The following is an 18,684-nucleotide window of genomic DNA, read 5'->3' on the forward strand; positions in this document are numbered from 1 at the left end:
GCTAGTGTGTGAAATGAGTGCAATTGTGTGGTAGTTTGAACATTCTTTGGCATTGCCTTTCTTTGGAATTGGAATGTAAACCGACCTTTTCCAGCCCTGTGGCCACTGTTGAGTTTTCCAAATTTGCTGGCATATTGAGTGCAGCATTTTAATAGCATCATCTTTCAGGATTTGAAATAGCTCAGCTGGAATTCCATCACCTCCACTAGCTTTGTTCATAGTGATGCTTCCTAAGGCCCACTTGACTTCGCATTCCAGGATGTCTGGCTCTAAGTGAGTGATCACAAGATCGTGGTTATCTGGTCATGAAGATCTTTTATTGTATAGTTCTTCTGTGTATTCTTGCCACCTCTTCTTAATATCTTCTGCTTCTGTTAGGTCCATACTGTTTCTGTCCTTTATTGTGACCATCTTTTTTTTTTTAAGTGTTTATTTATTTCTGGCTGTGCTGGGTCTTCATTGGTGCTTGGACTCTTCTCTAGTTGTGGTGAGCAGGGGCTTCTCTCTTGTGGTGGTGCACGAGTTTCTCACTGCTGTGGCTTCTCTTGAGGAGCACAGGCTCTTGGGTGATCAGGCTTCAGTAGCTGCAGCACGTGGGCTCAGTAGTTGTGGTGCATGGGCTTTAGATGCTCTGCTGCATACACAGTCTTCCTGGACCAGGGATAGAACCTGCGTCCCCTGCACAGACAGGAAGATTTTTAACCACTGGACCACCAGGGACGTCCTATTGTGCCCATCTTTGCATTAAATCTTCCCTTGGTATCTCTTAAGTTTTTTGAAGAGATCTCCAGTCTTCCTCATTGTATTGTTTTCCTCTATTTCTTTTCATTGATAACTTAGGAAGGCTTTCTTATCTCTGCTTGCTATTCTTTGGAACTCCTCATTCAGATGGATATATCTTTCCTTTTCTCCAGAGCTACATATATCAAGTCCATCATACTGTAGTACTTTAGACATGTCGACATGCTGGTAGTTACAAAGTTAGAATGTCTACGGAAGACGTTTGTTTGAGCTCATTTATGGGGTTTAAGTTACCAAAGTACCAGAAGGGTGGAAGCAACTTTACCACCTGTTCTCTTCATTCTCTGTTCTCCTCCCCTAGCCTCTTTTGTCTCCCCCTCCTTCTGCACCATCATTCCATTTATTTAAATGCTACCATGTTAGGACTCAGTACTTTATATATGTTATTTTATTTAATTCTCAATAACCACCATATGATGATCATACCCATTTAAAGATGTGAAAATTGAGGCTTACAGAGAGTCACATGAATTCTGATAGAATAGAGAGGAGAGAGAGAGAGTGGGTATTTGAATCCAGCCCTTTTTGATATTGATGCCTGTGTTCTTAACCACTGTGCTGTCTTGCATGACTATAAAAACACCCGCCCCCCACCAAGACATAACAGTACATTTTCAGTTCACTCTTTTTATTATGAACTTTTGTCCCTTATGATTTAAAAATAGTCCTAAACACAGATTGGTTAAATTAGAGATCCCACTGAACCTTTATCTACAATGAAGAGCCATAAGGTCTCACCATTTTCTGCCATCCCCTTTCTCAGCCTATGTGTAAGCGGTTGTTTTAACATTTGGCTAACATCTGTTTCATTACAAAACTTTTTCCTTTGAATTTCTTCAAACCATTCACCAGTCACTCCTTGAAGCCATCTGATATCCCTCTTTGTCTTCTGGAGTTTGCTGAAATAGAACAAAAATACACATGCTTTAAATTTCTTCAGATGAAGTGCAAACTCATGTGATGGGTTAAACTTTACCTGGTGGAGGAGTTGCATAACCTGTAAGTCCAGGGGAAAATTGGCTCTAGTTCAAGTTTCCTTTTCACTACCCTACCATGTATATATTTTGACTGTACTCATCTAAACACCATGACAATCTAAAAGTTTTTCCTAATAGTTGAAATAATCAAGTTGCTGAGGACATTGTGGGTTGAGCATTGTGCAAACCTGACCTGATAATGCAACTGATTGATAGATAATTTTAATGACATGGAGAAACTAGAATACTCTAGTTCTGTTTACTCATTCATTTATTTGTTAACAATCAGATGTTCATTGAGCAATGTTTATGCAACAGGTCCTATAACAGATGTCAGCAGCAGTTCTTGGTTGCTTAGTCATGTTCAACTCTTTGCAGTCCCATGGACTAGAGCCCACCAGGCTCCTCTATCCTTGGAATTTTCCAGGCAAGATTACTAGAGTGGGTTGTCATTTGGGTCCTTATTTGCCCATCGAGTGGTCAAGAAGAAAAGCTTACATGGAGAAAAGAAATTGCTAAATGTAATGGTCTTAGATAATGGAATTCTTTAAATACAAAATCACAAAAGCCTGTGATGAGGGCATGGCTAATGCTCAGTAGTAAGGGAAAGTGTGATTTGAGCTTAATAGGAAAAGTCATCCAAAGCACAAATGTGTCTGACCCATACTTCCAGAATGTCAGAACTGAAATTCTCCTATTGTTTCTTTTTCCTTCTCTCCTGGCCTTATCTACTTAGTCTTCTTTCAAATGAAAATGCTGCTCTAAGTTCTTAGTTAAATCATCAGTTGTGACTTTTTTTTTTTTTTTTTTTTTTAAAGCAGATCATTTTCTCCATTTGAGGAGGACCCTAGAACTGTTTGGAAATGAGAGATGTTTAATCCCAGAGGGAGACTGCCCTGGACAGAGGTAAATAAAGCAGGAAAGGGAGTCAGAAGAACCTAATGACAAATTTCATCAAAGGGTCAGGTTGACAAACTTCTGAAGAAAAAGCCAGGCTTCTTGTTGGGCTCCAAGCTTGGGAAATTCTGCTGCTTTGGAAAGAATTTCTTATAACTCCACAGTTGCCCTTTATTCAGGGTCCTCTGTGAAGCACAAATGTTAGAGACTCTGTACTCCTAAGAAAGTGGTGTGCAAGACAGCTGCAGAATGGCTAACTTGGGGTTAAAGGCAATGAACTGTAATGGTTGCAAGTCAGGTTCCTGCTTAGGGCTATGATACTGTCATCTTATAAAATAATCAAGAGGGAAGTCAGAGGCCATCCTGCCCAGACTTGCATTTTGAAAAGCATTAAGCAGCAATCATCACATCCTGTCCACATACTTTGCATTAGTCCCTTCTATTTTGCCATTGCTACCCCTCTAACATGTAGTCACTCCTGTCACTCTTACAGACTAAGATACTATAAGTACCTGCTCTAACCAGTACTGACTGCTGTCAACTTATCCATACCTTATTTATTAATGTCTCACTTTTTTTTTTTTTTTGGCCATGCCACACCACTTGCAGGATCTTAGTTTCCCAACCAGGGACTGAACCCTGGATCCAGGGAAGTGAAAGTGCTGAGCCCTAACCACTGGACTTCCAGGGAATTTATTATTCCATGTTTATACATGACCTTTAGTGTCTCAAAGCCCTCCCAAGTGATCAGACCACAACATTCAGCAGCACCCCTGCCTACTTCTCAACACATCCTTCTCATTTCAGAGGACAGTCAAGCTACTTGACTTGGGAACTTTCTAGTCTTTATTTTCTTAGGCCCCAAAATCACTGAAGATGGTGACTGCAGCCATGAAATTAAAAGACGCTTGCTCCTTGGAAGGAAAGCTATGACAAACCTAGATAGCATATTAAAAAGCACAGACATCACTTTTCCAACAAAGGTCTGTATAGTCAAAGCTATAGTTTTTTCCAGTACTCATGTATGGATGTGAGAGTTGGACTATAAAGGAGGTTGAGCACTGTAGAATTGATGCTTTTGAAATATGGTGCTGGAGAAAACTCTTGAGACTGCAAAGAGATCAAACCAGTTAATCCTAAAGGAAATCAGTCCTGAATATTCATTGGAATGACTGATGCTGAAGCTGATATAAGCATCTGAATGCAGAGTTCCAAAGAATACTGAGGAGAGATAAGAAAGACTTCCTCAGCAATCAATGCAAATAGAGGAAAACAACAGAATGGGAAAGACTAGAGAACTCTTCAAGAAAATTAGAGATACCAAGGGAACATTTCATGCAAAGATAGGCTTGATAAAGGACAGAAATGGTATGGACCTAACAGAAGCAGAAGATATTAAGAAGAGGTGGCAAGAATACACAGAAGAACTGTACAAAAAAGATCTTCACGACCAAGATAATCACAGTGGTGTGATCACTCACCTAGAGCCAGACATCCTGGAATGTGAAGTCAAGTGAGCCTTAGAAAGCATCACTACGAACAAAGCTAGTAGAGGTGATGGAATTCCAGTTGAGCTATTTCAAATCCTGAAAGATGATGCTGTGAAAGTGCTGCACTCAGTATGCCAACAAATTTGGAAAACTCAGCAGTGGCCACAGGACTGGAAAAGGTCAGTTTTCATTCCAATCCCAAAGGGCAATGCCAAAGAATGCTTAAACTACTGCACAATTGCACTCATCTCACAAGCTAGTAAAAGTAATGCTCAAAATTCTCCAAGCCAGGCTTCAGCAATACATGAACCATGAACTTCCAGATGTTCAGGCTGGTTTTAGAAAAGGCAGAGGAACCAGAGATCAAATTGCCAACATTCACTGGATTATTGAAAAAGCAAGAGAGTTTCAGAAGAACATGTATTTCTGCTTTATTGACTATGCCAAAGCCTTTGACTGTGTGGATCACAATAAACTGTGGAAAATTCTGAAAGAGATGGGAATACTAGACGACCTGACCTGCCTCTTGAGAAATCTGTATGCAGGTCAGGAAGCAACAGTTAGAACCGGACATGGAACAACAGACTGGTTCCAAACAGGAAAAGGAGTAGGTCAAGGCTGTATATTGTCACCCTGCTTATTTAACTTATATGCAGAGTACATCATGAGAAACACTGGGCTGGAAGAAGCACAAGCTGGAATCAAGATTGCTGGGAGAAATATCAATAACCTCAGATATGCAGATGACACAACCCTTATGGCAGAAAGTGAAGAGGAACTAAAAAGCCTCTTGATGAAAGTGGAAGAGGAGAGTGAAAAAGTTGGCCTAAAGCTCAACATTCAGAAAACGAAGATCATGGCATCCGGTCCCATCACTTCATGGCAAATAGATGGGGAAACAGTGGAAACAGTGTCAGACTTTATTTTTCCGGGTTCCAAAATCACTGGAGATGGTGATTGCAGCCATGAAATTAAAAGACGCTTACTCCTTGGAAGAAAAGTTATAACCAACCTAGATAGCATATTAAAAAGCAGAGACATTACTTTGCCAACAAAGGTCTGTCTAGTCAAGGCTATGGTTTTTCCAGTGGTCATGTATGGATGTGAGAGTTGGACTGTGAAGAAAGCTGAGTGCCGAAGAATTGATGCTTTTGAACTGTGGTGTTGGAGAAGACTCTTGAGAGTCCCTTGGACTGCAAGGAGATCCAACCAGTCCATTCTAAAGGAGGTCAGTCCTGGGTGTTCTTTGGAAGGAATGATGCTAAAGCTGAAACTCCAATACTGTAGCCACCTCATGTGAAGAGTTGACTCATTGGAAAAGACTCTGATGCTGGGAGGGATTGAGGGCAGGAGGAGAAGGGGACGACAGAGGATGAGATGGCTGGATGGCATCACCAACTCGATGGACATGAGTTTGAGTGAACTCCGGGAGTTGGTGATGGACAGGGAGGCGTGGTGTGCTGCAATTTATGGGGTGGCAAAGAGTAGGACATGACTGAGCAACTGAACTGAACTGAACTGAACTGAAGCTGAAGATCCAATACTTTGGATTGCATTGCTGACTCAGTGGACATGAATCTGAGCAAACTCCAGGAGATGGTGGAGGACAGGGAAGCCTGGCGTCCTGCTGTCCATGGGGTCACAAAGAATTGGACATGTCTTAGTGACTGAACTGAACTGAGCTCAATAAATATAACTTTGTTATTTTTTCTAAAGCCTCCATATAACACTAACTCTCTTTAAAATAGTCACACTTCATTTAATTTCATCTCAAGCATTCATTCCACACTGGCACTCAAATCCATCACTGCCTGTTTCTTTTTAACATCTGGCCACTGAAGTCAGAAATCTGTACCTCTATGTGAATACTCCTTGTGAGTCTTACTCCAGGAAATGGATCTTAAAGAAATAGCCCTTCTTCAAAGTACATTAATTTCACTGAACATCATGCAGTTGCTAAAAATTACTCAGGCAACGTAGTGTCCTGTGAAAATGCATGTGACATAGCATGAAGCAGAAAAAAAAAGTATAACATTTTAACATTTTATCTATAGTTATAGCTATGTGAAAAATAATGCAGCTATTTGGACACACTAGAGAAAGAAAAATAAACACCTGATTTCTTAGAATAGAATAATTACAGGTATCAACTCCACTTTTAACTTCTATAAAATTATGTTTATTCAATAAGTACAATATATTTTTCTTTTTGTTTAATTGTGAATTTTAATTTATATGATCATTTTCCATTATAATTTTTCTTGTAGATAGAGAAAAATCAATCATCATATTTTCACAATCCTAATGCAATCAGTATTTCCCTTTTGAGGTGATATTTTTTCTCTGCATTTCTCATATGGTTGTAATAAAGTATTAAATATACACTTGTGGAAAGCCTCCTAGAGAGAAGATACAGAGATACAATGGTGAGCAGAGCAGATATAGCTACTGTCCTAGAGAGCTTAGTGTCTAATGGGAGAGGCAAATATGAGTCAAATAATGATACAAACATAAGATAACAAACAGTGGTAAATATGATTTCTTCATTCAAAACAAATCTGAACTCTGGGCAAAGATCAATGAATAAGTCAAGTCCTTGCCATCATGGAATTTACAATCTGCTGGGGTAGGAGTGGAGGCAAACAATAAAAAATTAAGCAGGTGTTATGAGAGCATATAATAAGGGGATCTGGTTATGTGAGGTGGAAGTAAAGATTTCCTTAAGAAGATGACATATAGCCTGAAGGATGAAGCAAAAAGGTAGTGGGTGGACGGTTCTGGGAGAGAACTTTCCAGGCTAAAGAGTAGTAGCTGTAGAGTAAATACCCCCAAGGAAAGAAGCAAGGAACTGAAACAAGGCTGGCCTGGCTGGAATGTGGAGGTGGAAAACGAGACTAACTAAAGGGGAGAGCAGAAAGGTAGCTGCTAGATCATGCAAACTTGAGGGTTGGGTTAAGCAGTTTGACCATTAGTCCTGGAGCAGTGATAAAGCATCAATGACAGGGAAGGAGCATGACACATCAGATTTGTACTTTAGTTTTATTTTATTGATTGATTGATTGACTTTTGGCTGTGCTGGGTCATTGTTGCTGGACAGGCTTTTTTCTCTAGTAGTGGAGAGTGGGGGCTATATGGGCTCAGCAGTTGCAGCACATGGGCTTACTTGCTCTGTGGCACATGGGATCTTCCTGGGTCAGGGGTCGAACCTGTGTCTTCTGCATGGGCAGGCAGATTCTTTATCACTGAGCCACCAGGGAAGTCCCCAGATTTGTACTTTAAAAAGATTTACCTGGTGGTCCGGTGGTTGGGAGTCTGCTCTCCAGTGTAGGGGACACAGGTTCAATCCTGGCTGGGGGACTAAGATCTCACATGCCACAGAGCAACTAAGCCTGTGAGCAGCAGCTAGAGGGCTCTCATGCCACCACTACTGAGCCTATGTGCTCTAGGCTGTGCTCTGCAACAAGAGAAGTGTGTGCACTGCAAGTAGATAAAGTTCATGTGGCACAATGAAGAGCCCACACACCACAGTGAAGACTCAGTGCACCCAAAATGAAAAAAAAGATCATCCTAGACTAAAAAGGAATCCAACAAAATGAAGAGGCAACCTACTGGATGGGGGATGGGGTGGGTGGGAGATTTGCAAATCATATTATATGATGGGGTTAATTATCAAAATATACAAATCACACATAAAACCCAAGAGCAAAAAAAAAGCAAAGTATGTGATTTGGGCAGAGGGTCTAACAGACATTTTTCCAAAAAAGACATACAGATGGCTAACAGGCACATGAAGAGATGCTCAATACCACAAATTATCAGGTAAATGCAAATAAAACCACTTCTTACCTGTCCAAATGGCTATTATCAAAATAAGAAATGACATGTTGGTGAAGATGTGGAGAAAAGGGAACCCTCAATGCACTATGTGTGGGAACACAGTTGGTGCAGCCAACAAAGACAATATAGAGGTTCCTCAAAACATTAAAAATAGAACTACTATGTCATCCAGCAATTCCACATCTGGGTATTTATCTGAAGAAAGTGAGGACACTAATTTGAAAAGATATGTGCATTCCTGTATTCACTGCAGCATTATTTTCAATAACTAAGATAGGGAACAACCTAAGTGTCCATTGATGAATGAATGGATAAAGAAAATGTGACTTTATACACACAGCCATAAAAAGAATGAAATCTTCATGAAATCTCGCCATTTACTATGACATGGATGGACCTTGAGGGCATTATGCTAAGTGAAATAAGTCAGAGAAAGACAAATACTATATGACCTCACTTGTATGTGAAATTTAAACAACAAAACCAAGTTGATAGATACAGAGAACAGATTGGTGATTGTCAGAGGTTGGGGGGAGGATGCCAGGGTGGGACAAATGAGTGAAGGAGGTCAAAAGGTACAAAATTCCAGTTATAAAATAATTACGTCATGGGGATGTAATGTACAGTATGGTGATAATACTTATTAATACTGTACTAAATATTTTGAAGTTGCTAAGAACAGAGATCTTAAAAGTCCTCATCAAAAGAAAAAAAAAGCTTATAACTATGTGTAGTGATGGTTGTTAACTAGATTTATTGTGATGATCATTTCACAATTTATACAAATATTGAATCATTATTTTGTACACCTGAAATTAATGCTGTAAAATAATTTTAAAGGCTTTTTACATTAAGGAATAATGTCAGTTACACCTCAATAAAAAAAAATTTAATATCATTCTAGCAGCAGGTGGAGAAAAGATTCTGTGGGGAACAGGAGAGAGTGTCACCACTTACAGGAGCGAGGAGAGAGAGACCCTGTTTACTTGGACAAGGATAGTGGTGGTGAAGTGGAATAAAAGTAGAAAGTACTCAGAGCTACTAAGTGGGTGAAACTGTCAACCAAATGATTAAGTGACCTTGGAAGGTTAGGGACACAGATATGTCGAGAAAGATTCCTCATAGAAATGCAAATAAAAACCACTATGAGGTACCATTTCATGCCAGTCAGAATGGCTGCGATCCAAAAGTCTACAAGCAATAAATGCTGGAGAGGGTGTGGAGAAAAGGGAACCCTCTTACACTGTTGGTGGGAATGCAAACTAGTACGGCCACTATGGAGAACAGTGTGGAGATTCCTTAAAAAACTGGAAATAGAACTGCCTTATGATCCAGCAATCCCACTGCTGGGCATACACACTGAGGAAACCAGAAGGGAAAGAGACACGTGTACCCCAATGTTCATCGCAGCACTGTTTATAATAGCCAGGACATGGAAGCAACCTAGATGTCCATCAGCAGATGAATGGATAAGAAAGCTTGGTACATATACACAATGGAGTATTACTCAGCCATTAAAAAGAATACATTTGAATCAGTTCTAATGAGGTGGATGAAACTGGAGCCTATTATACAGAGTGAAGTAAGCCAGAAAGAAAAACACCAATACAGTATACTAACGCATATATATGGAATTTAGAAAAATGGTAACAACAACCCTGTGTACGAGACAGCAAAAGAGACACTGATGTATAGATCAGTCTTATGGACTCTGTGGGAGAGGGAGAGGGTGGGAAGATTTGGGAGACTGGCATTGAAACATGTATAATATCATGTCTGAAACGAGTCGCCAGTCCAGGTTTGATGCACGATACTGGATGCTTGGGGCTGGTGCACTGGGATGACTCAGAGGGATGGTATGGGGAGGGAGAAGGGAGGAGGGTTCAGGATGGGGAACACATGTATACCTGTGGCGGATTCATTTTGATATTTGGCAAAACTAATACAATATTGTAAAGTTTAAAAATAAAATAAAATTAAAAAAAAAAACAGATGAATGGATAAAAAAAAAAAGATTCCTCAATTTCTAATTTCCATAGGTGCATAGAAGAAGTCATTCTTCAGATAATACATATATAACCTTCAAAAATTATATATAAAACACCTTCAACATTACTTATTTTTGGAGCAATCATTAAATACTTACATAATATTCAAACTACTATGATTTCCATAATTTATTTTCTGTTCTTCTGGTATAGAACATTGTTATTTTCCTTATAATATTGCTTAATGAACATCACTGCACATTTTCTATTTTCACAGTGCCCTGACAGGTGCTGAAGTAGAATTATCAGATCAAAGAGTCAAAGTGTTTTTATGACTCTTTATTTTTATTTTTTTCAAAATGGCTGCAGCAATATTACTTATGCCAGCAACGTGTAAGACTACTAGTGGTCATCCTTGGAAGACTAGATATTATTATTTTGATTATTTTTACTTCCTGAATTTTATACTTTCAAGGTACCAAGTTTATAATGTGGGCAGCTATTTTTTCTTTTAAGACTTTTTTTCTCATCTTAAAAAATATGCTATAAAAAAAGCTACATTTCTTTGATAAGAAGTTTGAACACTTTCCCATATGTCTGCTTACTAATTATATTTTGTGTTTTGGCAATTGTACATTTCATCAATTTCTAAATCAATGTCTCAGAGTTTTTCACTGTAATGTGAGAAACTAGTTATTTCCCCCAGGTTTTTAAAATTCTGATTAAATTTTGAATGTTGAGCCATATAAACCTCATTCTCTCTCAAGGCTTAGAGTAGGTTAAAACATATTTAATTTGTAAGTTTATGCTAATGTTTGTCTCTAAAAGAATAAGAAATGAAATGTGGATAGTGGTTACATGTAGATAAATGAAAAGGCAAGATTTTGAAGAAATCCAGTGGCTTTTAAATCAGAAGTATTTCAAGGTTGTCAGGAAAATGGGTGAATATGGCTATGGTTTTTCCTGTGGTCATGTATGGATGTGAGAGTTGGACTGTAAAGAAAGCTGAGCACTGAAGAATTGATGCTTTTGAACTGTGGTTTTGGAGAAGACTCTTGAGAGTCCCTTGGACTGCAAGGAGATCCAACCAGTCCATTCTGAAGGAGATCAGCCCTGGGATTTCTTTGGAAGGAATGATGCTAACGCTGAAACTCCAATACTTTGGCCACCTCATGCGAAGAGTTGACTCATTGGAAAAGACTCTGATGCTGGGAGGGATTAGGGGCAAGAGGAGAAGGGGACGACAGAGGATGAGATGGCTGGATGGCATCACTGACTCGATGGACGTGAGTCTGAGTGAACTCCAGGTGTTGGTGACGGACAGGGATGCCTGGCGTGCTGCTATTCATGGGGTCGCAAAGAGTCAGACACGACTGAGTGACTGATCTGATCTGATGTACAACTAAGAGTGAGAAAATTCAAGGGTAAGATAGTAATTTTATCCTGAATTAATTAATTCTTAATTAACTGAATTCTGCCAAGAGAATGCACTGGTCATAACAAAGACCCTTTTTCAACAACACAAGAGATGACTTTACACATGGACATCATCAAATGGTCAATACCAAAATCAAATCGATTGTATTCTTTGTACTTGGAGAAGCTGTATCTAGACAGCAAAAACAAGACCTGGAGCTGACTATGGTTCAGATCATCATCTTCTCATGACCAAATTCAGGTTTAAACTAAAGAAAGTGGGGGAAACCACTAGACCAGCCAGGTATGACTTAAATCAAATCCCTTATGAATATGCAGTGGAGGTGATGAACAATGTCAAGGGATTAGATCTAGAAAACAGTGTGCCTGAAGAACTATGGACAGAGGTCATAATATTGTACAGGAGGCAGTGAACAAAACCATTCTAAAGAAAAAGAAAAGCAAGAAGGCAAAGTGGTTATCTGAGGAGGCTTGACAAATAATTGAAGAAAGATGATAAGTGAAAAGCAAGGGAGAAAGGGAAAGTTTCAGTTCAGTTCAGTTCAGTCGCTCAGTCATGTCCAACTCTTTGTGACCCCATGAACTGCAGCATGCAAGGCCTCCCTGTCCATCACCAACTCCCAGAGTCTACCCAAACTCATGTCCATTGAGTTGGTGATGCCATCCAGCCATGTCATCCTCTGTTGTCCCCTTCTCCTCCTGCCCTAAATCTTTCCCAGAATCATGGTCTTTTCCAATGAGTCAGCTCTTCGCATCAGGTGGCCAAAGTACTGGAGTTTCAGCTTCAACATCAGTCCTTCCAATGAACATTCAGAACTGATCTCCTTTAGGATAGACTGGTTGGATCTCTGTGTAGTCCAAGGAACTCTCAAGAGTCTTCTCCAACACCACAGTTCAAAAGCATTAATTCTTCGGCACTCAGCTTTCTTTATAGTCCAACTCTCACATCCATACATGACCACTGGAAAAACCATTGCCTTGACTAGATAGACCTTTGTTGGCAAAGTAATGCCTCTGCTTTTTAATATGCTGTCTAGGTTGGTCATAACTTTCCTTCCAAGGAGCAAGCGTCTTAATTTCATAGCTGCAGTCACCATCTGCAGTGATTTTGGAGCCCAGAAGAATAAAGTCAGCCACTGTTTCCACTGTTTCCACATCTATTTGCCATGAAGTGATGGGACCAGATGCCATGATCTTCGTTTTCTGAATGTTGAGCTTTAAGCCAACTTTTTCACTCTCCACTTTCACTTTCATAAAAAGGGCCTTTAGTTCCTCTTCACTTTCTGCCATAAGGGTGGTGTCATGTGCATATATGAGGTTATTGATCTTTCTCCTGGCAATCTTGATTCCAGCTTATGCTTCTTCCAACCCAGCGTTTCTCATGATGTACTCTGCATAAAAGTTAAATAAGCTGGTTGACAATATACAGCCTTGACATACTCCTTTTCCTATTTGGAGCCAGTCTGTTGTTCCATGTCCAGTTCTAACTGTTGCTTCCTGACCTGCATACAGATTTCTCAGGAGGCAGGTCAGGTGGTCTGGTATTCCCATCTCTTTCAGAATTTCCCACAGTTTATTGTGATCCACACTGTCAAAGGCTTTGGCACAGTCAATAAAGTAGAAATAGATGTTTTTCTGGAACTCTCTTGCTTTTTCAATGATCCAGCGGATGCTGGCAATTTGATCTCTTGTTCCTCTGCCTTTCCTAAAACCAACTACACCCAACTAAATGCAGAGTTCCAAAGAATAGTGAAGAGAGACAAGAAGGCCTTCTTCAATGAACAATGCTTAAAAATAGAGGAAAACAACAGAAGGGGATACACCAGGGATCTCTTCAGGAAAACTGGAAATACTGAGCCCAAAGATGGGCACAATAAAAGGACAGAAATGGTGGAGACTTAGTAGAAGCAGAAAAAATCAAGAAGATATGGAAAGAATACACAGAAGAACTGTACAAAAATGATATTAATGACCTGGATAACCACAATGGTGTGGTCATCACCCAGAGCCAGACATTCTGGAATGTGAATTCAGGTGGGCCTTAGGAAGCACCGCTGTCAGTAAAGCTAGTGGATGTGATGGGATTCCATTAAAGCTATTCAAAACCTTAAAATGATGCTATCAAAGTGTCGTACTCAATATGTCAGCAAATCTGGAAAACCCAGTACTGACCACAGGTCTAGAAAAGGTCAATCCTCATTCCAGTTCCCAAGAAGGGCAATATTAAAGAATGTTCAAAATATTGGACAATTGCACTCATCTCCCATGCTAGTAAGGTCATGCTTAAAATCTTGCATGCTAGACTTCAGCATTACTCGAACCAAGAACTTCCAGACCATTTTACCTGTCTCCTGAGAAACCTGTATGGGAGTCAAGAAGTAACAGAACCCTGTATGGAACAACTGATTGGGTCAGGACTGAGAAAAGAGTATGACAGGGCTGTCTGTTGTCACCCTGTTTCTTTAACTTATATGCTGAGCACATTATGAGAAATACTGGACTGGATGAGTTACAATCTGGAATCAAGATAGGTGGGAGAAACATCAACAACCTCAGATATGCAGATGATACCACTCTAATGACAGAAAGTGAAAAGGAACTAAAGAACCTCTTGATGAGGGTGAAGGAGGAGAGTGAAAAAGCCGGCTTTAACTAAATATTAAAAAAACTAAGATCATGATATCTGGCCATTACTTCAAAAGGTGGAAGCAGTGACAGATTTCATTTTCTTGGGCTTTAAATCATTGCAGATGGTGACTACAGTCATGAAATCAGAAGATGATTGCTTCTTGGCAGGAAAGCTATGACAAGACAAAGCTATGACCTAGACAGTGTGTTGAAAAGCACTCTGCTGACAAAGGTCCATATAGTCAAGGCTATGGTCTTCCCACTGGTCACATACAGTTGTGAGAGCTGGACCATAAAGAAGGCAGAGTGCCAAAGAATTGATGCCTTTGAACTGTGGCGCTGAAGAAGGCTCCTCAGAATCCCTTGGACAGTGAGGAGATCAAACCTGTCAATCTTAAAGGAAATCAACCCTGAACACTCATTGGAAGAACTGATGCTCAAGATGAAGCGCCAGTATTTTGTCACCTGATGATGTGAACAGCCGACTCATTGGAAAAGTCCCTGATGCTGGGAAAGATTGAAAGCAGAAGAGGGTGTCAGAAGATGAGATGGCTGGATGGCATCACTGATGTAATGGACATGAACTTGGGCAAACTCCAGGAAATGGTGAGGGGCAGGGAAGCCTGGTGTGCTGTAGTCCATGGGGTTGCAAAAAGTCAGACATGACTGGGCGACTGAACAACAACAATGGCATTATGTTTACATATTACTAAATAAGTAAACATAAATAGCTCTGGCCCTTGAAGTAGAGATAAACCAGTAAGGGAAACTATGAATGACATAAAAGTCTAAATAATTTGCTGCTGCTGCTGCTAAGTCGCTTCAGTCATATCCAACTCTGTGCGATCCCACAGACGGCAGCCCACCAGGCTCCCCCATCCCTGGGATTCTCCAGGCAAGGACACTGGAGTGGGTTGCCATTTCCTTCTCCAAGGTATCAGTAATTTAACTCCTTAATGTTATATACCCACAAGCCCTATGCTCTATAAAATAAATACAATCTGTATACTTATAGAAGTTGACTGAGCTTCTTACATTAAAAAGAGCAAACCAGTTATAAACTCATTCATTTACTTAAAAAAAAAATATCAAATTAGCTCAACACTAGCAAAAAAAAAAATCTGAACATAAAGCAGGGGTACCTTGATGTGTGAAACTTAAAAAGACACTGTTTTAAGTTTTCGCTGGCCTCAGTCTAAGAGATAATATTTGCTTGCAAGTAGAATTCAACCAATTTCATGGCCAGCCTGCACAGGCTCTTCCTCATCTATTTTGGTTTGTTATATATTCAGCCAGTCATTTCAAGCACACAGTCCACCTTATGCCCAAGAAAATAACCTCAAGGTTACAAAGGACATGCATATAGACAAATCACCAGTATACAGCTTTTTTGCTTCATTAGCCCAGCTTGACTCAGCATATCACAAGGGACTGCTGTCTACACATGAAATTTGTCTACCCCCAGGCTGATTAACTTGACTAAACAAAATCAGGTCTTTTCTTGCAGTCCCAGCCTTCTGTTCTAAGTCCAAATGCTCTTCCTTCATTCATAGGAATCAGTCTGCCATGTGCTGCCTTCAATTCCATTCTAGAGCCTGCAATGAGTCTGTCCTCTGAGGTTCCTCCTTCTACGTTAAATTTCTTTCCCTTTTTCATCTTTGAGTAATAAACCCCTCTCCCCTGTCCTCTTCCTTGTACTCCCCCACTGTGCCCCTGCTGACCTTTGCCACTTACTGTTCTTTGCCCATGTTTTTCTGAGCAGATCTCTGTCCTCATCTCTATTTTCATGACTATGTACTAACCATCGAGAATGTATTCTTCATCTTGCGGTCTTTGGCCCCACTTGTCTGCTCCCTGAGAACCAAACCCTGGCCTGTTCTTGAGCTGCCCTCAGATGGTAGAAAGAGCACAGAATGAGGGTTAGGTTCTAGCCTAATGGGTGATCTTGGCCAAATATTCAACTCTCTTGGCTTTGTTTTTCTCGCCTATGAAAGAAGATTCAATGACACTGCAGGTTGTTTACCAAGCAGGCCTGCACAGTTCCTTTCCTGGCTGAAGGCATACTCCTTTGTGGAGTGATTTTGTTCCTCCTCTGCCTTCTTGAATCTGGGCTGGCCTTATGCTTGCTTAGACCAACTGAATGTGGTAAAACGAAATTTGAGACTTTTGAGTCTAGGCCTCAAGAAGCCTTGCAGCTTCTGCCTTCTCCCTCTAGGAATCTTGATTCTCTGGTCTGAAGAAGGCCCAGGCTAACCTCTCCTGAAGGATGCATTCATGTGTAGAGAAGGACCCAGCAGAGTGCTCACCAATTGCCAGAGATGTGAGCAAAACTTTCTTAGACCATCTGGACACTGTGAAATGAAATATTTCCTGCTATATTGGTGGGCAAGAAATGTCATAGCCATCAGTGATTCTGGCCCTCCAAATGTGAGTGAGGGCTCCCAAAAGGGAACACAGTGCCTGAGATCCAGCAGATGCCATCACCCCTGACGGTGATTGCTGAGGAATTGGGGGAATGCAAGAGGCAGTCATTCACCACATTTGCTACTCCTTGCGGTGAACAAGGAATTAAGGATGCAAACAATCAAGAAACAGGATTAGGCTCCAGATAGCTGAGGTACATACAAAAGGAATGAATTCAGTGAGCTCAGAGGCTTGTATCTTCTGTTACAAAGAAGATAGAATGGTAAATTCCTGGTTTTCCTTACTTAACAATAGCCTTTGATGTTCAGACTGCCTGCCTCCTTTGTTACAAACTAAGCCTGCTCCCTCACCTGACTACTAGGAACAGTATCCTCAGGGTTACTGAGGTGCTTCCTCCAGGGCTCAGAGTCCTTAACATTCCCCCCAAATAAAATAACTCTACTTTCAGGGTGTGACTAATTTTTTAGTCGACAACACCATCTAGCTGCCAGATGAATGAAGCCAAATGAGTGATCCCAGGTCAGACCAGGAGAAGCACCTAGCTGAGCCCAGAACAAAGGGCTGTCCCTTATAATAATAAATGAATAGAAGGTATTTTAAGTCTTTAAGCTTTGGGATGGTTTGTACACAAAATTTTTTAAAAAGGACAAAGATAAGATTATTTGGAAGATATCTTCTGGTCTGAAATGTATAGTCAAACAACTCATCATTCTCACATCTAATTAAATCATTGAGAAATCGTATAAGAACTGAAAAGGGGCTTAAAGCATAATCAGGTCAAGCTCCCTGTGTTTAGGTGAAATAACAGCAATAAGAAGCAATAAGGCAACATGCTGTGCACTGAACACCCACCATCTCCCAGGATTCAGCAGTCATCCTCAGAAAGCTGCACAGGTATCATTGCCCTCATTTACAGAGACCAGCAGGCTGGGGTGGAAGAACTGGGATGGGAGCTCACGCCTCACTGGAAAGCCAGTGGCAGCTTGACCTAGCTCTCTGTCTCTGGGTACTATGAACCCCATTAATAAACAAGGCAACCAATACAAGCTCAAAGGGACTTTTGCCAATTAAAAAGGTGACAATGTGTATTCAAATGTGATTGAGGAGAGAGCAGTTAGATAAATGTTGAAAGCAAACAGGTCCCCGCAAGCCAGAAAACAGGAATTACAACTGCCATTTTCTTGTCAGAAAAATCTCCAATTTCTCAAAATAGTTCCCTTATTATTACCTCTTGCCAAGGGCATCAATTCCTCTTTTGGCTGTTTTCACCTCCCTTTTCATCTCCTCAGCACACATCTTTTCCCTCTACTTGTCTTATTTCCTTGGTTTCTATACACTTATCAGTTTCCTTTCACAGCTGACATATCTGTCTTCTTACATCTTTTTTGCCTTCCAGGCAGCTAAGCATCCTGATCTCTTTCAAGCCTCAACTTATTCACAGGGACCTGTTACACATCCTCCCCAAACCCCCCACCTTATCAGAGTCTCACTGGCTCAGTTATCAGTAAACCCTAGAACAAATTGCTCAATTACACTGAATCCTGTAAAAGTGTATTTGTCACTTGAATTACAGGAGATCAAAGCAGCATTAAAGTTTTCCTCTCACAGAGGAATTCAAATACATTTTTGTTTTATATTGCCTAGCAACCACAACACACAGAAAAGAAAAACCACAACATACATGAGTGCAGGGGGTGGGAACGGTGTCTGAGTCAAAGCCTAAACATTGAATTAGTGTAATAGCAGACATAGGATCAGTCTGTTTAAGCAAGGGCTTTTCCAACCCTGAAATCCCAAGGAAACTCACCATTTAGGGAAAATGTTGCCTTTTGTTTTCCTGTGCCAAAGGTGATACTTCCAGGTCTAGATTTCTCATCACTTATGCTCTAGGGAAAGCTTTAGGACAACTACTGTGAGTTCTCAGCCAGGAAGAGGCTGAATAAAGAACGCAAAAGCCCTTGTTCAGTGGCTGTAACTGAAGCTTTACATTTCAGGGCCTGGCCGCTCTTCTCTTTGTTTGCTCTTTTGAAAAGATTTTTTTTAACAGCCACTGCCCCTGATATCAGAGTCTATTTTTTGGCTCAGTCCAAGGCCAAGACTCAGAAAGGGACAGGGATTAGGTAAAAACGGGCAGGTGTATTGGAAAAATATGTCCTTTTGATCACAGTAAAGTTAAACCATAGAAGGAAGTCTGAGGAAGGAAGC

At 40.5% G+C, this 18,684-nt stretch overlaps 1 protein-coding gene across 1 annotated transcript in view; it reads right to left on the minus strand.

Moving 5' to 3' along the window:
- Window positions 1–18,684, minus strand: part of EXPH5 (exophilin 5) — a 102,004-nt gene that overhangs the window by 34,674 nt on the left and 48,646 nt on the right. The window contains exon 2 of the mRNA XM_055547817.1: window positions 1,540–1,700. Coding sequence (XP_055403792.1) covers window positions 1,540–1,700 — 161 coding nt within the window. The remainder of the gene's footprint in view (window positions 1–1,539; window positions 1,701–18,684) is intronic.

Source organism: Bubalus kerabau, chromosome 15 (assembly GCF_029407905.1).
Source record: "Bubalus kerabau isolate K-KA32 ecotype Philippines breed swamp buffalo chromosome 15, PCC_UOA_SB_1v2, whole genome shotgun sequence".
Taxonomy (NCBI): Eukaryota; Metazoa; Chordata; class Mammalia; order Artiodactyla; family Bovidae; genus Bubalus; species Bubalus kerabau.